Source organism: Sabethes cyaneus, chromosome 1 (assembly GCF_943734655.1).
Source record: "Sabethes cyaneus chromosome 1, idSabCyanKW18_F2, whole genome shotgun sequence".
Lineage (NCBI taxonomy): Eukaryota > Metazoa > Arthropoda > Insecta > Diptera > Culicidae > Sabethes > Sabethes cyaneus.
In genome coordinates, this window is record NC_071353.1 from 21,327,239 (window position 1) to 21,349,889 (window position 22,651).

The 22,651-nt window shown below is 39.9% G+C and overlaps 2 protein-coding genes across 2 annotated transcripts in view; one reads left to right on the top strand and one right to left on the bottom strand.

The window, feature by feature from the left end:
• The window catches only part of LOC128745356 (tachykinin-like peptides receptor 86C), a 113,923-nt gene that overhangs the window by 56,945 nt on the left and 34,327 nt on the right, over nt 1–22,651 (bottom strand). The gene's annotated exons all lie outside the window — the stretch shown is intronic.
• Nucleotides 48–20,989, top strand: LOC128745355 (phenoloxidase 2). Its single transcript, XM_053842401.1, has 5 exons — nt 48–345; nt 8,847–9,823; nt 11,462–11,607; nt 20,298–20,479; nt 20,544–20,989. Exons 1-5 carry the CDS (start codon nt 48–50, stop codon nt 20,987–20,989), a joined length of 2,049 nt encoding a protein of 682 aa, XP_053698376.1.

The window sequence follows — 22,651 nt, forward strand, 5'->3', positions numbered from 1 at the left end:
TTTCGTGAAGTGACGTCTGGCGCTAGCAAGCACATTTGAGGTACAAAATGCCCACCCACAAGAAAAATCTCCTGCTCCTGTACGACCGTCCCCGTGAGCCAATCTTCATGGGCAAAGGCAAAGCCATCTTCGATGTGCCCGATAATTATCTCACCGACCGGTACCGGCCAATCGGAACGGAAATTCAGAACCGTTTCGGCGATCAGGCGGAGGAACGCATCCCGGTGCGCAGCATCGCCCTGCCGGATCTGCGAATTCCGATGTCGCTCGGACGGCAGGAGCAGTTCTCGCTGTTCATTCCACGCCACCGGAAGATTGCTGCCCGGCTGATTGACATCTTTATGGGTGAGTAGGTTGTGTAGGACTGGCTAGATATCAACCAACACTCGCTGAAAGAGGCGGCCCCCAAATTGGCTGGTGTTTTTCATTTGCGAAGGAATTTATTTTTCCACTCACTGATTACCTGCGCGAAATTGTACGAGGAAAAATATATTTTTTTTGGGTTCTAACCATTCTATGATCATTAACTTCTTATCAGGTAACGGGAATGTTTTCATTCTTCCATTTCTGTTATGACGTAAACTTTTCATAGCGGAAGGATTTCCATTTGTATTTACTGTAATTTTTCTGATATGATAACTCGAGTTTTTCGTTGAAAACTTCAAATCTTCTTTAAATAAAAGAAAAACTTTTCATGATTAAATTCCACTATTAATTTTTATCACGAAAGATACGAATTTTGTCTACGACTTGCAGGCTTCATCAGTGTCTGTTTTCGAACACTGTTTTTCTTGAAGGCCACGTGATGGTATCGCTTCTCTACAAGTCTGTCCTTCAACTGATACCTTCCAATGCAACATTGAACAGCAAATTCGATAGTTCGTCTCCTCGCTTCAATTTAGATGCATTGACAAAGTCACAAACTGGTTCGATATCTCACCCGCTATTTTGAATTTGCGCCATCAAGGGTATCATGTATCAGCCTAATTAGTTTTGTTGAAAAACCATGTTCAAGAAAAATCCACGTTCGCTTAACTGAACCGTACGTCGCTTAAAAGTACAAGAACAAATAGTGAGCCTGCGAGTCGAATTCTCCAATTAGACCATTTAGGCCGTTGTGGTCCGTTCCTCTCGAAAACCTCACTGTTATTCGCTTCCAAAGATCTCCTGTAACGGCTTAAGGCTATGAATCAGAAGGTGGGAGAACGGTAGTTGCTGCAATCGTGTCGAAAGCCTTTTTGCCAATAAGTCATTTGAGACCTTCCTACCAGTTCGTATGTAGTTCCTCCTGAGTAGACACAATCTAATGCATTGCATAATACAGCCGTTCACTTCAGCGGTATTCCACCGTTCCTATGCCGATTTAGTGCTCTCTAGCAGCTTGCCCATCATTCACATTCTTTATTATAACTCTGTCCACGGTTCCATCTTGTTCACTACCCGAAAAAAATTACAATAAATTTTATAGTACAAACAATGCACCTACAACAGTTTTTATTGTGGACATCGAAACTTATGGTAGATTTATTGTAAAAGTGTCTCAAATTCAAATTTTATTCATATTTTTGTTTATTATTTTATGGACTAGAATGGACCATATTTCATCACAAATTCACTGCCTTTTTAATTATATTGGGTTTTCTTCGCCAAAAAAATTAACATAAAAGAACGATAACTTTTACTGTCAATGTAAATTTTTATTCGCGAAAAAACAGATTTTTTATTGTTAAGATACTTGACAACCCGTCATTTTTATGGTAAAATCTCTCAAAATCATGAAAGTTATGGTGGACGACAATAAGTTTGATAGTTTAGTTATTTTTTCTGACGATAAATTTTATAGGTTTTTCTGTATTTTGTTACCATATTTTTTATCTTCGTATTCTGGCTATTTTCTTCCGGGTACTCACTATTGATTCCAGCACCTAGTGCTGGTCACCTCCAGTCGGTAACCAAGTTCACCTCCTTGTTATTGCTCCTAATGGGAATTGGCACTATCCGGTTCCTGATTGCGTTGTCTTTCTATTTGAATTATCATCCCGTTTCAAAGTTAATGAATGCATAACTTGGTGACGTCCGATACAAACACCCAAATGGCGAACCCAAATCGATAATGAGTAAAGTTTCCTAATGCAAATTGTTCTTTGATACAAGATTCAACTGCACGTATCCTAGCATATTATGACAATGCCAAACTAAACACCTATTTACATACTCACCATCTGTCTTATTCCACTTTGGCAGTGATATGCCCATGTGCCATTTCGAGTAATCGGTTATCGTGAAAAAGTGATATGTCACCATTTGAAAGTCGTTAAATGGTCACGAAGCAGCTTCAACTGCCATGAAGCAGATGCCAGGCAAACCGTGGTTTGCCTGTCCGTTTCAATTCTTACCATAATACCTGTTCCAAAGAGCCAAATCTTCGCTTATGGCATCTCGTAACGCTGGAAAGCAGCCAATGATAAATTGTGCAAATGGTACAAGTTCGACTGCGCGAAGTACCAATATAGAAAAAATATCTACCGACAGAATGGGAAACATTTTCAAGACTGTTTGTCTTAGAACTTTTGGAATGACACTCATATTAGTTTTCTACCTCTACTCACACTTACGGACTGAAACCGTACATCTATTAGGATGTTACTCTGCTTAACTAGTAGTCAAGGTGATTCCAATTTACCAGTTTCCATTAGAATTATCACCTTCTAATACTATATGAGCGCCTTAGTTCGTCTGTAGTTATAACCAAACCCCTGATAGGACGTCATGTTTTCGTAGCAACTATCGTAGCTCGCTCCCTAAATGCTTTACACAAAGCTGAAACTAATACATGCCCAGCTAGCACCAACTCGTATATGAATATACGAAAGTTATCGTAAATGTCTCTTAACAAATTCGAAATCGTTATCAAAGCTTGATAAAGTGGGCCCAAGTTGATTTTTTATCATATATAATGATAATAACTGACATATATACGATTTTCAGCACAAAATCGTATAGCATTACGAGGCGAGTCGCGCTTAATCGGATATTCTCGTATATAAATACGTATATAGTCGTAACGCTTATAATTATTATAAAAAAGAAGTTGCCCAGTGAGAAAATTGTCGTACGATGTCGGACAGACGTCCGACACAAGCGAAAATTTTGCAAACAAATCAGTGATGCCAGGTTTTGCTGAAGAAAGATTCGTAGTTTTACCATCTGTTTTTATCACAGAAGAAAGGGTTATAATTTCGTTTTAAACTAAGAAAATGAAAAAATTTATTCAAATTTTTGTTTTAAATGAAAGTTTAACCGAAATTTGTGCTTCACTTATTTTGGTTGAAGTGTTTGTAAGTTTAGTTAAAAGTGTGTCACGTCGTGCACGTTGGGCCCTCTGTTCCTGGTGCCGGTGGGATTGTTGAAGAGGACTATTTTCGTCGGACTGTTGTGCATTATCTGCCATAGCTTGTCTCGATCGACTCTATCGTATGCTGCTTTGAAATCAATAAAGATGTGATGCGTGGGCACGTTGTACTCCCGACATTTCTGCAAGATTTGTCGGATAGTAAAAATTTGCTCCGTAGTTGCGCGAGCCCCCATGAAACCCGCCTGATAATTCCCTACGAAACCTTGTGCTACCGGTGACAGCCGGCGTAACAGAATCTGGGAGAGTACCTTGTAGGCGGCGTTTACCAGCGTAATACCACGATAGTTGCAGCAGTCTAGCCGATCGCCCTTTTTGTAGATGGGACAAACCACTCCTTCTATCCATTCCTCCGGTAGCTTTTCCTCCTCCTAACTGCTCGAAATAACCCAGTGTAGAGCCTTTGCTAGCGTTTCTCCGCCATGTTTACAAAGCTCTGCCGGTAGGTGGTCCTTCCAGCGGAATTATTGGTCCGATTTCTCGTTTGACTTCTTGGAGATCAGGTGCTAGGACATTACTATTTTCCAAGGGCGCTCCTAGAGTAATTTCCGTTCCGCCTCCTTCTGCGACTTCGCCATTGAGGTGTTCATCGAAGAACTGCTTCCATCTGTCGACCACCTCCCGCTCGTTTGTAATTAGATTCCCTCCCTCGTCCCTACATAAGTCAGGTTTTGGTGTGTAGCCCTTCCGTGTTTGGTTCATCTTCTCATAAAACTTGCGCATGTCATTAGCAATTTTGATATGTATAGTTTTCTAATATACTGGAGGTCCTTTTAACATGAATACATCCAGCTTCATTTCACCTAGATGTATGATCAATGATCATTTTTTTAATCGCAAAGGTATTATTCTTGATTGTACCTATTTGACAGAAATTATTTTGAATCAAATCAGTTTATGATACATTTCGAATGTTCCCTAAATTATTCAAGAACGCATACTCTTGACTTTCGTTATTCGTCTTTTATCATTCACCTTTTGTCTTTGTTTTCTGTATGTCGGCTGCATTGCGTTGGGTCTTTCACGACTCAGGGGTTTTGAGCCCAAGTCCGCGACGTGAGAGGCGTGAATGCTGACCACCACCACATCGGGATTAACCCCTCGTTGTTTTAGTGGCTTTTTAACGTTTGTTAGTCGTTTGACTAGCATCTTTGCATCGTCTTTTGGTCTCTTTTCAGCAATCAGTTGTCATTTTTCTATCGTATTTTGTAGCATTTTTGGGTTGATGATGTCGTCATTCGCAGCCTTTTTTGCTATTTCTTGTCGCGGTTTTGCTATCTTTTTAATATTTCTTCGTTGCGTATTCTGCATCCATTTATAGTCTCTTTGACGTTTTTTTGGCATTTTCATTCGCGCTTCTGACGATTAAATTTAATGCGCTTATGCTGCAAACGACCTAAGATTACTCAAAATTTATTAATTATTTTATGGGATATTTTATTATGGTCGCTTTAAACCAAATCGATCAGAATGATCTGACAGTCAAACTTGAACTTTTCTGCTCACGGTGTATTTTCAAGTTGGCTAAGCTGTCGGACTGATTTAGATTTTACCAGAGCAAAAAGCCTTAATAAATTATAGCAGTGGCTGTAAGGCAGCGAATGCTAAATCGGTTTTATTACTGCTTTCAGCAGAGCGTGATACGACGCCTTGAGCTCAAAACTTACATTCATACAGAGGTTATGAAAACATTCTGAAGAGTGGGCCACTTGCTCAAAAAGGCAGTTTTATAGCGGCCATCAGAAAATTCCGGTAGAGCTCATAGTTTGATTAGCGCTTTAATGAAATTGGTCATGAAAACCACTATCCAGTTTTTTACGAGCCACAATGGCGGACGTGTTCGTAATATTTCAACAGCATTTTTGACATTTCCCAAATACATCGCACTTTTTCTTTTCGTACGTTCCTTTAGTTTTACCGTGAACGCGCGGAAAGAAAACGTGCGATGTATTAGGGAAATGTCAAAAGTCCTGTTCAAATATTACGAATACGTCATTATGGCTCGTAAAAAGCTCGATAGGCACGTAATAAAACTTAGAACTGTTGCTTGGAATGTTGTTTATTCATCATATTAACGTTTCCTGTTGGATGTGTTTTGTCATCCCTTTGTTGCATTTTCTCATCGTCGTCTCTTTGTGATCTCTATGACGTATTTTTGTTGTCTTTTCATGGTCTTTTCGTTGTTTTTTGACGTTAATGGTCACTTGCTTTCGGCGGTTTATTGTCGTTTTTTGGTGCTACTGGTGTCCTTTCGTTCATTTTCCCGCTTTCCTACGTTTTTTGTCATCTTTTCATCATCTTTCGTCCTGTTTGTTGTTTGTCTTTTGACAGTTCTTTCATCGTCTGTCTGACATATAGTCACCATCCTTTCGTCATCCTTTTTGCATGTTTTATCGGCTGTTTGGTGTATTTTCAACGTCACTTTGCCGTTTTTCGACGCAGTTTTGGATCTCTTAATCGTATTTTCACGTTATTTTCATCATATTTGTGTCGTCTTTTCGCCAACTTTTCATCGTCTATTTCCAATCTTTTGATCAATATTCTGTCATATTGTCCTCACATTTTTGTCATTTTACCACTGTCTTCTCACCGTCTTTTTGTTGTCTTTTGTATATATTGTAGTCGTCTTTTCATCGCTTTCTGAAGGCTTAAATGTCCAACAGATGTTATTTATCGCGCAACAAGAGCTAGTAGTAAACACATCACCGCTAAACAAAAAAAGTAAACGAAGGTACCATCACATACTGCCACTTGCATTATGAGTTCACGAATATTTATGATTTCCTTTGCTTTCTCACTGAACGCACCTCTGGCATTTATAGGCTGCCTAACCAAGCAAATTTTCAGTGGGTTCGAATCTTAATAGAATCAAGCCATTCGATGTCAAGCGACGACTTTCGCGTGAGTTTATCCTCAGGCCCCTCATTACCCTTCCGTCATACTGAATTCTATATTATCCCGATAGGGCCCCTTGACAGTGAGTCAGAGCCACTGCTGACACGAGGTCTTCAAATCTTGGGACCTTTATACTTGATTGGTTGAAAATGGTTAAAAAACGAGAATTACACTTTTAGTACCACGAAACAGTGGACCCCTCGTTCTCCAACGGGTCCGAAAGTTAAAAAAAAGTTGAAGTTGAAGTTTGAGCAAACCACGATCTGTATCATGCGATATTTCCTAAATTTATGATGTAATAACTAACAAATAACATGATTCTGTATAGAAGAAGAACAGGGCATTTAAATGGAGTAAAACTTTTTTTGGTGGCCATCTTGGACTTAGTAGTCGCCATATTGGATTTTATTAGAAATTCGTCGTTTTCGCAATAGGAAAGCTGAGAAAAAATGCTATCAAATTAAGTGTGCATTGGGATTAACTAATTGAAACAACCAAATATTTGTACCAAGGTTCACGATTTCACTTTTTTTGTCAAAAAATACACCGTTTATCAATGTTCTTAAAACTTTTATGTTCCGAGTAAAAAAAATAGACTGCCTTCAGCAAAAAGATACGCGTAACATTCAAACATTCAAACAGATTCGAAATTGAATGTTTGATTAAAAACTATGGAGCAATTCCACACCAAATATGAAGTGTACCCCTCTGATTTGGATGAAATTTCACCAACGGATTTGAGGAGGAAATATGCACCTTCCACAGGTTTTGGCACCACTTTGATTCAAGACTCATTTTTAAAAAGGGCGTATTTCTTCTAATGTGTATTATGTTTCAAAGATTGTATCTCGATTGTTGTTCAAAAACTATGTCAAAGAGAAAGTTGTAGAAAATTGATTTCTAAACAGGATATTTTTCGGGTGCCAGTGCCAATGATGTATGGGATATGGGAGATGACAACCTTGCCATCCCGTTGAGCAAAACAGATAATCATCCAAATACATAAATTGATTGATTTCTTGGAATATATACTTCAGAATAATGCAATGTGATGTCCAACAAAATAACACATTGCAACAGTGTCTGCATTGCAACACGTTCACTGCACAAAAGCTTCACAAGATATAAGTATTGGATACCAATTTCCTATATCATCTTGATTTTTCCCGCTGGCTTGCTCTACCGTTGATTTTACTAGTATTCTGTAACCATGTATGAAGGAAGCAACTCGTCAAATTTCCTCTTACCTGCTTTATCCTCACGTAAAGTTGAAAAGCTCAGAATCCACCTACTCAACAGCAAATTCCTGAAATTTCAACGTTGGAATTTTGCTGTCATATCACGTTGCACATCGCACGAGTTGTTTGATGTGGAAGAAACTAACAGGAACGAACCGGTACAGCTTTATTTTTACTAAAGAAACCGTCTTTTTCGGAGACGAAATCGAATGTCCCACGTCAAACTTAAAATCCTCCAGCCAATGGGAATTTAATCCATTTTCATTTGTTCATTCCACTATTTATCATTTTCCCAAAAGTCGTTCCTCATAGGCATGGCCACAGAAAAATCATTCCAACATGAAACTGTAATTCCATTAATTTATTTTTTTTCTAAAGTGGAACAAACATCTATGCACGGCAAACGATGTTAGTGTCAATATTCATTCTGCAGTAGATCCGAATAACACAAATCTCTCTATACTTTTATCTATTTGTTTTTCTCGAGACATATGCGGGTACGGACAAATAAAGTTCCGTTATCCCGCTGTCAGTTCTTCTGTCACGTTGGCTTTCTACCGTTCAGAATTAAACTATATAGGTATTAATGCCAAGCCAGTGCCCTAGAGAGAGAAAAAAGACGAAACAAAACTTTCAATGAGAGTGCACTTTTATTAGACGATTTGAATACTCAACTGTAGTGACAAATCATATCAGGTACAGGTTTCACACACAATGATGTATTCGAAAAACTATGTTGTAGCTTTATTTAAGAAAAGTTCAAGATTTTCAAAATGTTATTTTTCTCGTTCGCACCAACGCTGTTTGATGCTGATGCAACGCTGGCTCAGCCTTAACCCTTTATAAGGCAGTGGCAACTATATTGCCACCAACAAAAAATTTTTATTTTGCTTCTATAATTATATTGATGTCATTATAGACGCAAAACAAATATTTTTCGTTGGTGGCAATATAATTGCCACGGCCTAATAAAGGGTTAAAGTATGTGTGCAATGATGACACGTGCAAAAAAACAAACCAAGTCGGAGTCTGGCAGTGTTCACTTTAATTGAAAATTTCCAATTCGTAAGTGGGACTTCGTATTTCAAAACTAATCAAACTAATAGCACAGAATCAAAAATAGTTTTCATAATCGACAGAACTGTCATCCTCTGTACGCTGCAAATGTTTTTCGATATTTCACTACTAATGGACTATTGAAACAGGGATAATTCCTCACAATCTGAAACGCCATTTCATTTTATCTAAATCTGTTGCATGACAAACTCAACTAACAATGTTCTCCCTCTAACCAAAACCAGGCATGCGAAACATCGACGACCTGCAGAGTTGCGCCGTCTTTGCACGGGATCGCATCAACCCGTATTTGTTTAACTACGCCTTATCGGTGGCGCTGCTCCACCGCAAGGATACCAAAGACCTGGACTTGCCGACCATTGTGGAAGTCTTTCCGGATAAGTATATCGATTCCAAGGTGTTCGAACAGGTTCGCGAGGAGGCAACCGTAGTACCGGAGGGAATGCGAATGCCCATCGTCATCCCGAAAGATTTTACCGCATCCGATCTGGACGAAGAGCATCGCTTGTGGTATTTCCGGGAGGACATTGGCGTTAACCTGCACCACTGGCACTGGCATCTCGTGTATCCTTTCGACGCGTCTAATAGGTCCATCGTAGACAAGGATCGTCGGGGCGAACTGTTCTACTACATGCACTCGCAGTTGGTTGCTCGCTACAACTTCGAACGGTTCTGTAACCGACTTCAGAGAGTCAAACGCTTGAACAATCTGCGAGAACCGATTGCTGAAGGATATTTCCCCAAATTGGATTCACTAGTGGCAAGCCGTACCTGGCCTGGACGAGTAAACAATGCAGTTATAAAGGATCTAAATCGAGAAGTGGACCAAATCAAGCAGGACATATCGGACGTGGAACGCTGGATCGACCGTATCTACGAAGCCATCCACCAGGGCTACGTAGTGGACGAATCTGGCAACCGCATTTCGCTTGACGAAGAGAAGGGCATCGACATTCTCGGTAACATCATCGAATCTTCTACACTGTCCCCGAATCGACAACTGTACGGCGATATGCACAACGCCGGGCACGTTTTCCTCTCGTACACGCACGATCCGGACCACCGCCACCTGGAATCGTTCGGTGTGATGGGCGATGTGGCAACGGCTATGCGTGATCCCGCGTTCTACCGTTGGCATTCGTACATCGATGACATCTTCCAGGAGCACAAGATCAAGCTAGCACCGTACACCAAAGCACAGGTAAGTTCACAGCGATGGACACAATTTTTATCTGGAATTTTTGGATTTATGAATCTATTGTGGATCTTCAGATCTGCAGATCTTTTGATCTTTGGATCCTTGGACCTTAGGATTTTTGGATGTTTGGATCCATGGATCTTTGGATCTTTGGATCTTGGGACGTTTGGATCCTTGGATCTTTCGATCTTCGGATGTTTGGATCTCCGGACCTCAGGATCTTCTTTGGATCTCTGGATCTTTGGATCCAAGGATCTTTGGATCTTTGGACCTTTGAACCCTTGGACTTTTGGATCTTTGGATCTCAGGATCTTTTTTGGATCTCTGGATCTTTGGAGCAATGAATCTTTGGACATTTGGAACTTTGGATTTTTGGACCTTTAGACCTTTGGAACTTCGAATCATTGGATCTTTGGACCTTAGAATCTTAGGATCTTTGGATCTTTGGATCTTCAAATCTTTGGATTTTAGTATCTTTGGATTTTTGGATCTTTGGACGTTTGGATCTTTGGATGTCTGGATCCTTGGATCTTTACATCTGTGGGTCTTTGGATTCATGAATCTTTGGATCCTTGGATCTTTCGATCTTCGGATCTTTGGATCTCCGGATCTCAGGATCTTCTTTGGATCTCTGTATCTTTGGATCCATGGATGTTTGGATATTTGGATGTTTGAACCTTTAGACCTTTGGAGCTTTGGATCTTCAAATCATTAGACCTTTGGACCTTAGAATCTCAGGATTTTTGGATCTCCGGATCTCAGGATCTTCTTTGGATCTCTGGATCTTTGGATACATGGATCTTTGGATCTGTAGATCTTTAAATCTCTGGATCTTTAGATCTTTGGAACCATGGATCTTTGGGTCTTTGGACCTTCGGACCTTTGGACCTTTGGATCTTCGAACCTTCAAATCTTCGGATCTTTGGATTTGGATTTTAGTATCTTTGGATCTTCGGATCACTAGATCTCTGGATCTTTGAATTTTCGGATCTTTACACCTTTGGATCTTTGAATGTTTGGATGCTTAGAAGTTTGGATCATTTGATCTTTAAATCTCTGGGTCTTTATAACTTTGGATCCATGGATCTTTGGATCTTTAGATCTTTGGATCGCCGGATCTCTTGATCTTCATTGGATCTTTGTATCTTTGGGCCTTAGGATCTTTGTATCGTTGAATCTTTTGATATTTGGATCTTTGGGTCGTTGGATCTTTAGATTTTTGGATCTTTGCATCTCTGGATCTTTATATATTTGGATCTATGGAACGTTGCATCTTTTAAACTTTCAACCATTTAAATTATTTATTCTGGTCTCCTTCTGTTGCTTCTTTTATCCCCTGTTTATTTTCTGTTTACGGTTCAATGATCATATTTCTTCGGTGCGATTTTCATCTTAGGATTCAATTTTCTATTTTCAATATCTGATTTTTTTTATTAGTGAAACAGTAAATTTTACAAGCTAGAATTTCTGTTTGGATATTCTATTTAAGTTCTTAAATCTTAAACACTAAACACGAGCCCACAATGGCCCAGGAACAACTAAATAGTTTCACTTAATATCAGACTGAAACTATGCACAGCTAACACTGCCCGAGTTGAACTCAACAAGTTCCAACCAACAATTTAATCCTCTCCATTTCAGCTCACCTTCGAGGAAGTCTCGGTAACAAGCATCAACGTACAGTCGGAAGGAGCACCCGTCAATACGCTGCACACTTTCTGGCAGCAGTCGGATGTGGATTTGTCTCGCGGGATGGATTTCGTGCCACGAGGAAATGTGTTCGCTAGGTAAGCACTGCAAATCGGATTTAGACCAGATTTTGGGTGGTAAAGTGCGGCTTTGGAAGATGGTAGCTATAGCTTTCGGAGGCAAATCGGTGACAAATCGATGGTGGAATAACACCGTACTGGAAATTTGTATTATTTGGTTTGAGCTTGGCGTGACAAAAACATTTGGCAAAGGATTTTCGGTTCCAATTTCATTGAACAGCAAAATTATATTGAAAGCAAAACAAACAGAAAAGCAGAACAACCCACTAGTTCTCGACTTGCAATAAATTTATTCACAGGATAAAAAATCAATACAAATCGAGTTTAATCATAAAGCTATTAGGGCTCTGCTGACAACCAAAGCACAGCATGTTTGTGTATGTCAGTTTTTCTCGACATTATACTCCAACCCGATCTTAAAGGTTGAACAAAATTTCACCAGAACTGTTCAGATATGGAATATTACTAAAACACTGAATCCTTTTCACTCTATGTTTTGTAACACTCTCCCAATCGGGACACAGATATGTTTTTATTTTAATATCCTTGCATCAACAGCACGGCTCGTATCAGCTGAAAATGGATATTACAGCTATGGACTGACAATAGCTGTGTAAATTGATTGCATTATAGAACGAGTGACTGTGTGAATGGGTTGTTAACCTCGGAAACAACGCATGAAACAACAGTTACAGCAAATCTGCGTTTGAATAGTTTATGTTGCAGTTTGCATCTATCGGCATACGCAACTGTTTTCGATATCATTTATGCAAATTGAACACTGGTACGATAAATTTTAGGGGAGCTTTGCGCCCCTTTTAATAGCGAGAAATTCTCAGCGAAAATGTTTTAATGGGCCAAGAAGAACAACTTTCAATTTAATTAAGCGATTATCATTCTGACCTCCCGCCCTGTTTGTGCAAGTATTTTCTCCTCGGAAACTTCTTCAAACTTTAGAAGCTACAAGTTTCATTGTTGGTGTTTACCTCGAGACAACCTCCATTGCCTATTACGTCCGTTCATGCAGCTAAATACTCGACAATAACGCTTCAAGTTAGTTGCATTCTGGGCAGAAAAACTTTTCCAATTAATGTAAACTATTTTGATAGAACAGCTCTGCAAACGGTGCGGAACTTATAACATTGTTTCACTGCCCAATGAATAGTGCATCCACTGTCAGTCCACTTCGCGAAACTGAATGCAGATGATATTCGTTTAAGTTTACCACAGTCCCGGGCATATGTCCTCTCCAGCCAACGTGAAACATGACCGCTGATTATGATTACAGAGACTATAGATTACAGAGGCGCCGAGACACTCAAGAACCGCTAAATTTTGAACGAAAGCAGAGAGTTACCTTTATTTGGTACTCTCCGTTTTGTTGGTTTTAAAATTTAGCGGCAAGCATGGGGCCCACGTAGTTGAAATAGAGCAGGAATATGCGCGGTCCGAGATAACTGCCCTGCGGAGTACCTGAGCTAGCACAGAATGAAATGGATCTGCAATCGTCGATGACAACTATCAGTCGGTGATCAGTTCGATAAGAACGGAAACATCGCAGGACGGTTCCGTTTATGCCAAGTCTTTCGAGTTTAGCGAGTGCGATTAGGTGGCTGAGCTTAATTATCAAAGCCCGCTGACAGGTCGGCATATATGACGTCGGGTTGCGTCGTTGCAAACGTGTTGTCAACAGCAAATTGGTAGTAGTGGATCGACCAGGGAGGAATCCATGCTGATCCGCGCTCCGTAGCTCCACGACAATTAGCTTGAACAATTTCGAAGCCCTCAACGATGCAATTCCTCGATAATTGTCCACACCTCACTTGTTACCTTTTTTGTGCACAGGAAACATATGAGCAGATCCAGTAAGACGGAAAAATACCACCGAAGATGGACTTCTGGAATACGAGCTGCAGTGGTCTAAGAAAACAAGAGATGTACTTCTTCAGGAAAGCGGACGGAATTTCATCTGGCCCGGGATTGAAGGAGGACTTCAGTTGCGTAGCGGCAGTGGAGATCATCTCGGTGTTTATACCCAGATCACTCAGAGCTTGACCATACGATGGGACGTTACTTGCGGTGCAGTCAACTTCGTCGCTAGTTAAACTTTCATGCTAGTAAACTTTTCAGCGAATAAGCTACATAGCTCTGTAAAGGCAGCTTTATCGCGTCACAATACATAATAGCGAAGGATAATCGCCCAGTTAGCTTCGAGGTACGATACTGGTTTAACAAACCAATCGTCGTATGTTCGAATCTCGGCTGGACGGTGCTGCTAGAGTCAGTAGGATCGTTGCACTAACCCCGTAATTTTCTTGTCCTACTATATATTGTCCTATACGAAGGCTGTCGATAAAGCGGGGTCTCGTCTTAAAGACGTTTATAACCCAAGGGTTTGATTTGCATAAAGAAGGGCAGCCCGTATTCCTTGCGTTGCACATTCACATACTTCCAGAAAGCTTTGTGGTGCGACCTGAGTTCCCACTGAATCCGAGATCCCAACAACCTTTGTCTTCTTATACTGGACACGCTTGAACAGCATCGCAAGCTACAACAGGTATTACTCGTGGACAAAGTGCTGAATGGTAAAATTGATTCGACGAAACTCTTGTCCCAGGTAAAAATTTCAGGCTGACAAAACGCTTGTAAAGCTGACGATATTCAACCTTTGTCTGGGCAAAGGACTCCCAATAGAAATGAAAACCTTTATTCAGCTATTAAACATCTAAATCTAGTAAATTGATCAAGCTTTGGGTTTTTCAGTGATTGCTTTCAAAGCTACAACAGAGGCTTTTCAGCGCTTTTAAATAGCCGGTTTTGGGTCAACTCTATCACTGTCTATACTATCAATTCTCTTTTTAGAATGTGAAGTAGTTTTGCAATGCTTTTTAGCCGCCTGATCAACGTCTCTTCAACTTTTATGCAGCTTTAAAAATCTATTTGAAATGGTTCAGCCATTTCATCTGCCAAAAATCCAAATCAATCAACAGCTTGATCCTGTATAACAACTACTTACGCATATAATCTGGTACATGATTCACACTGAATAAAGTCATATTGCCGACAATGATCGTACAAAACCATTTAATTTTTATCAATGATCGTGTTTCAAGCAATTTCATTCGTCTATGATCTTTCCGGTCCATATCTTTGCTTTTAACTATGTTCGTTCCGAAACATATGCATCATTCAATAAGGATCGTATCGAATCATTTAATTCATCGATGGTTGTACCAAACCATATACTTCATTAACAATTATCGTACCGAATTACTAAGCTCATCTATGATCGTACCGAACCATACACTTAATCTACAATGATCGTACCGAATCATTTAATTCATTTATGGTCGTACCGAGTCGTTTCATCATTCAACAATGATCGTACTAAATCATTAAGTTCATCTTTGGTCGAACCGAACCATATAGGGTACATTTATTTCGCCCCCTAGAAGCTAATTTACAATTAACTTTGAGAGTTTGCCTAGGTTAGTTTGGATTTTTTCAAATTTATGTTACCAATTATGCTCAATCCACGTTTTCGTTACAATTTTTTGATTTTTATCATTAATCGGTCACGTTTTATTATTGGAATTGGGCATTTAAAATCTTCAGAAATGATTTAATCTTCGGCCCCCTATATTCAATTTTGGTCCTCCGTATGTACCAATTTTCGTCCCCATGCGGAAAGACGCGTTGTAAGCCGTTTTTACATAGAAATATTCAAATTTAATTACTTTGAGGATTTCTGGACCTTAAGGCGGAACCGAAAGTGGCTAACGTTATTGTGTTAGTGCGACAAACACTGTACTGTACATCTCATGTGTTCGTTAAAAACCTAAACGTTTATTTGAATATTGCATTAGTATTGGTAATATATGTCAAATAGCGGAGCTTGCAAACATAAACAGCTGATCCGCAGCCAACCGCACTGACTACAAACATCCCGAAAAAGGGTTTGTTTTCTTTATCAAGGCATTCCGATTCAATCAAAATTAACAGCAGCAACTGAATAATGCATAGGATCACTAGGATGTTTAATTAATCCGCTTGCATCGGATTGCGTTTTTGATTCCTGCGTTTGCGTTTTGTTTGTTTATTTCACTCTAAGCTCATCGATGCGGCGAAAGTTGAAAGCTCTTTAAAAGCTCATTGATGTGACGAAAGTTTGATACTGTGTTGCTGCTTTTTCGGAAATCGCTAGTTCAACGAAATATGTGCGTAACCAAATATCTATTAACTAATTCCAAATTATACATTGGTCGCTTTTATGAACACGTAATGATCGATATGTTCAGTTAAATTTATTTTCCATTAGTAATTATGTTTTGTTGAGCGTTTATTGATACACAGCAGATCAATAAGTTGAATTACAAGTTTTAGGACATTATAACAGCGCTGGAAGCACTGATTACGTGGCGAAAGCGTGCTCTACCAATACAGATGCATTTTTAAGGCGCAAAACAATACATGCTTCGAATGGTAGCCATTTATCCAGCCATCTTTGAGCCACTTTCGGTTTCCCCTTAATATGAATGAATGAGACTCGCCTTTTCTTTTTTTCCCGATATTATTCGATGTTTACACCGCAATTAAATTAGTGCTTCTATACATTTCGAGGGCTTGTTATCACAGCATCAGGTTGCATATTTCCTGGGTTATTTGTAATGGAATAACTTTTATGGTTTTGTGAAATTATCACTCGCAGAAATTTAGTTATTTCGCATATTTACTTGCATTTGCATTACTAACATATAAAATAGGCGATAAAATATAAAATCCAACTAATTATCCAGCTTTTTACGCGCTATAATGGTGGCCGCTATAAATAGTGTTCGTAATATGTGAGCAATCTTTTTGACAACTCTGCATACATCAAATCTGGCACTCTTCTCTTGCAACACTACCGTGCTCTTTCTTTCGTTTACGTCAAAGAAGGAAAGCAAAACTGTGCGAAATGTAAACAAAACTATTGCCTTCCTTCTTTTGCGTAAACGAAAGAAAAAGCAACACTGCCGTACAGGAGAAGAGTGCCCAGTTTTGATGTATGCAGAGTTGTCAAAAAGATTGCTCACATATTACGAACACTATTTATAGCGTCCGCCATTATAGCGCGTAAAAAGCTGGATAGGCTGCCACTAATGTTTTACTATAATTTAAACACGGGGACGAAAGACTAAAACATCGAATTTTTGTGTGCTATTTTTCGCCCTCTTTTAAAAACAATAAAATCTCTGAAGTTTTTGGAGCGTCTTAGTAGAATACGAAACCTAAAAATTAAAAAAGAAGAAAACTTATCCAATTTAGTTCTACTATGTATAATGTATATATATACACAATAATATCTCTCTAAAATTCACCATTATTACGCGTTAATGCACTTCAAAATGTTTTTTGTGCTATTTCAAAAAATATCACAGACAAAACGTATCATAAATAGCACTAATTTTTACTATTTCCCAGCATTTCAAAATAAGCTCAGTTCTCTACAACCGAAGAAAATATTGTTGTTTCGTGTGGAAATAGTGGCGGCATTTTAAAGTTCAAAATTTCTACGCAATTGATGTAAAATGAAAATAGATTTGATGTTTTGAAAGGAGACATACATACATTTTTACAATGCCCAAAGGTTGAGATATAAAATAAAAGCCTGGGGGGGCGAAAGATTGGGGGGGGGGCGAAGGGTAATGCATCTCCCCTACATCATTCAACAATGATCGTATCGAATCGCTTAATTCATTTATGATCGTACCGAGCCATATACGTCATTCAATACTGATCGTATCGAATCATTTAATTTATCTATGGTCGTACCGAACCATGCACTTAATCAACAATAATCGTACCGGTTCATTAAACTCATCTGTGGTCGGTTTTCCCAGTTAGAAGGCAACCTTTCATGAAGGTTATTTGTTTAGTTTCATTCTACTTTTAAAGCTATTAGTCACATTTTGTTTCGTTTCTCCCTTGGTTTTAGTTTGAGCAGTAAAAACGAATTTGAATAAATCAAATAGATGGATAGATTATCTCGTTGTGTAATTTTTGTTCTAAATTTCCGTATATTTATTTTCGCAGCCGCCACGCATGCCTGCCCGTCGGCTTCTCAAACTTTGCATGTATCTTATAGGGTATGAGAGGTTATTTTCAATTCAGTCTATTTTGCCTTTCTTTCGCTATCTATATATGGCTCATTCCACGCCAAGAGACCGAGAAAAAGTTCAAACGTGTAAACGACCTTCACGGATTTGAACCAAATTTTGCCAGATTGTTCGATTTCGGTCAGAAAGTAAAAATCCAAAATTTGGTACGGATCGGACATTCCCTCGATTAATGGGAGCGCCTCAATTTTTATGGAAATACTCGATTTTGTCATGCGGGAAACTGAAAACCTGGCAACACTGCAAAGAAAAACTGCTATATATTGTATAAATGCTTTCCCGATATGGCAAAGTAGTTTTACATTGCGTAGAGAATCACTGCTTCAAAAAAAAGCCATTTTGCTCTTAGTTTTACATTAAAAATGGGGTATTGCTTGATTTAAAACGCTATATCTCGGGATCGGCAAAGAATACCTCGGGGCGATGAGGGATTATTGTGTAAAAACATCTGCAAAGCACGACGAAGTTGGAATTTTCGAGATCAAATTGTCTTCACTGAGAGAAAATTGAAAATTTAGTTTTCAAATTGAGTTTAAAAATATTTGGCAGCACTGGTGCTTGAAAATAATATTTTTTTCGAATGGCTAATATCCTTTAAAATTGTGAAAATAGTGTCATTCTAAACCCAGTACTTCCGGAGATATAAGCAAAAGAAAATAAGAGGTTTTGACAAAAAAGGGTATTAAAAATGGAGGTGCTTCCATTAATCGAGGGCATGTCCGATCGGCACCAAATTTACGATGTTTGCTTTCTGACCGAAAACGTTCAAATTTGGTTCAAATTCGTGAAGGTCGATTACACGGGGCTCGGACACTTCGCGTGGAATGACCCATATATGTTTGTATGTTTGTATGTTTGTATTGATAATTGCACAAATTCTTAGACTTCTGCAAAATAATTCCAATTACAGTTAAATTTTCGCAGTCACGCAGTTGTTCAACACTATAAATCGTCTAATAGCAGATGAAAACAGCACAAGTGTAAGTGTGCAAAGCGTTACAAAGTGCAAGTATAAGTGTGCAAAAATGTTCATTATGCAGACATTTTTTGCACAGGAGTCTAATGTGGCGCAAAAAGCGTAATATGTATTTTCCATCATAACTCCAGATCACCGACCTTGACCGATCTCCACCAAACTTGGCACACATTCGCTTGATTCGCTTGTAAATCAGCGCTGGGGGGTTGATAACATGGAGGGGGGATTTGTATAAGAGGGGAGGCCGCAACTCCAAAATGCCTGGACGGTTCTTCACCAAACTTGTCATATATGTTCATTGACATAAGGGAATTTGCAGGAAAGGGTTGACAAGAAGTTCGTAATAGGGCAGAGGCCACAACTCCGAAACACCTAGATGGTTTTTATCAAATTTGGTATACATGTTCCTTGGCGTAAGGGGATCAGCACTAAGGGGGGGGGGGGGGGTTAACAAAAAGGAGGGGGAAGGTTCCCTAATAGTGGGAGGCCATAACACCTAAATGCCTTGACCGTTCTTCATCAAACTTGGTATACATGTTTCTTGACATAAGAGAATCAGAACCGAAGAGATTGACAAAGGGCAGTCATAACAGGAGGGAGGCTCCGAAACGTTTGGATGGTTCTCCCATAAGTGACGGTGGGACCAAAGGGAGTACTGATGATCGGAGGTTGCTGACTGTAAGAGGGGAACAAGCGTTATATTTTTGTATTATAAGCATTTCGGTTACAAAAACTGATGTACAAGTGACTTGAGACAAAGGCGTCCCAGTAAGATCGGACACTCAGCTAGTTATTTATACTTTGCTGATATACAACTTTAACATGTTATAACCATTTACTCAAGAAAAACCCCGAAAACCCTGAACTAACAACTTGAAAAAAGAATCTGTATTATTCTATTAAACTAGACACTATCCTGTCACGATCGCCATTGTGAAAGCTTGAATTACTGCCACAAAGAATCGCCCAAGACTTACTAGTTTAACCAGCTGCGGACGACTGACTCTCAGCCCAGTAGTCAGGTCTTTGAACGCGATCTGAATCTAGACGATACCGATGATTACCGATATGATGACGCACCTACCGGTAGCAGAAAGTGTCGTTGCCGAGAAGGTATATTGCGCGAGGCATGTTCTGATGCTGGGATAAGCGATATTCTGTACCAAGGGCATTCAACCCCCACAACAGCGATTGAATTGTAGGCGGAGTCCAATAGCTTTTGGAATTGGGTTTATCAAATTCCCGGAAAGCAATACCGTTTTAATCAAGTGGGACGCTGCGATATTTTTTATTCAAATCAATTTTGAAGGAGATGAATTTCATCGCATTTAGGTCGGCATCCTTCTTTGGAATAATCGAGAATCTTTAGAATCGAGACATGTACAGCCAAAAGAGCTCCTTTGGGGGAGGGACAGTCGACACAGCCAGTGAAGTGGTAAACTTGCTACCACCGAGGGGCGCTCTTCATAGTGACGTTTCAGTGGTGCTTTTCTTAAACCGATTTTGGAAGATAGCGGCGTCAATGCTGTAAAGCATACGCATAATTTAATATTCTAATTTTTATGCCTTTCTAGATTCACTCACCTCCAACACGCTCCCTTCATCTACACCATCGAGATGGAGAACAACTCCGACGCACAGCGAATGGGTTTCGTACGAATCTTTTTGGCACCACGTAACGACGAACGCGGCACTCCGATGTTGTTCCGAGACCAACGCTTGTTTATGGTGGAATTGGACAAGTTTCTAGTGGCACGTAAGTGTTCTTCACAATCGCATTTATTTCTACTATCTAAACAACACAAATCTTCCTCCCACAGTTCGTCCGGGAGCCAACCGAATCCGACGCCGATCGCACGAATCTACCGTGACTATCCCATTCGAGCGGACCTTCCGCAATCTGGATGCCAAACGGCCGGAAGCAGGAACGCCCGCCGAAGAGGCCTTCAACTTTTGCGGTTGCGGCTGGCCGGTACACATGCTGATCCCGAAAGGACTCTCCGAGGGATTCCCCGCCGATCTGTTCGTGATGGTATCCGACTACGAGGAGGACCGGGTCGTGCAGGATCTTGTCGGAACCTGCAACGATGCGGCTTCATACTGCGGTGTACGTGATCGCCTCTATCCGGACCGTAAGGCCATGGGATATCCATTCGATCGACTGCCCCGCACCGGCGTTGATCGGTTGGCCAACTTCCTAACGCCGAACATGGCCGTACAGGCGGTCAACATCATACACATTGACAAGACGGTACTCAGAACATAAATTTGTGGATTATTAATTGCTTTTCGCGCTGGGAAAATGTGGAACAATAAATCAATTTAGCTTGTTGGGAAAATGAACAACGTGCATTTATTTTAGCTTTCCAGCCTCCATGTTGCCTTCATAAGCGAGAAATGATGGAATACATTGTCTGTATCCACCACATCACTAACTAAACATTACACTATGCAATTTTGAAAGCAATTGCATTATCTAACTCAGCGTAAAATTATCCGCAAACATAGAGAGGGAGCAAACGTTGGTTTCAGACGCAGAAAATTCGGTTATTTTGTGCATCAACATAACCGAATTGTATTCTCAGATGAGCTGACCCAACATAACGTTTTCGACGCAATTCATCAGTACCTATCATCATAAACGACCGTACGGTTTTCAACGTTCCGATGAATAGTTACTGACTGCACTCTGCCTCTGCACTGCACGAACTTCCCACCCAGAAGCATTCCCGAATATTGAATTTGAGTAAAAACCTACAATCAGCCGCCCTCAAAAATAATTTTAAACCGACTGTAACATTTAATTAATCATCACAATACCGTTTACCGTTACACATACGAGAAAGGTTTGATCCTCTTCTCGGGATCGGATGGTCGCCACGGTTTGAATAGATTATTGTCTTCCACGGACGGCCACCGTTTTTTGGTTCGGGAATCGCTCATATTGTATAAATTGATTAGAAACAAGTAGGTAGGCTGATGGGAAACCAAATTACATGCATTTGTGTTTGACATTTCCATTTACAACACAAAAGTTGCAGTTTCGGAGTAGCGCGGCCACTACGGAACATACGGCATACGTTGCGTTGGATGGTTGAATGAAGGCGTCGTTAGTGGGCCGCTTGTTATTAGTTCAGATCAGATGATGATGTGGAGCTCGTCCGTTCCGACCGACCAGCAATGAGTTTACGTTCTACGAATCAACGACGAACGAAACCGAAATAATTGCAGTGTGTCCCTTAGTAAGTTCGCTTTTTTTGTTTTCTAAACGGAACTGTCATTCCAGCCCATTTGACCCTTTTTACTAAGGATCAAAATATTTAGATAACAAACCGTAACAATTTTCGTCCCTTTAAAATGGACTTTCTTTGAAGTCGACTGTCCTGCTCGTCGATTGATGAGGGTGTGAAAGGCTACTTACACTTGCAAAACAGAAGGATTGAAGTTAACAAAACATGCCTTAAAAGGGTTGGTCTAACTTACTGACAATTCAACGGTCAATCGCACCTTGTTGTCCAAATTGTATGTATGAATAAAATAAAGCTTTCTGCTCTGGCTAACGTTTTTCATCCTGATAGCGGGGCGCTCAACAGCAGGAAGATTATAAAGTCAAAGGATTCGTTTTCGACCATTTTGTGGTTGCTGCTTTTCCGAATCACACTATAAATTTTAATCCTGTACTCAACTGTGGATATGCGACCATAATTATAACCCCCACCGGCGGTGGGGTAGAATATTTTATCCCGAATTTAATTTACGTACTTAACTGTGTTTATCCTCTTTGCACCATATAGAAGGGCGGCTTACGACTGACAATGCGCTCATCATTCAATCTGCAGCATATTTACAACCAAACCGTTTTACTTGTGGGTGTACCACATTAAAAAATTCACCGAAAGCAATCTGCCACTCAAAATGCACTAAAAAC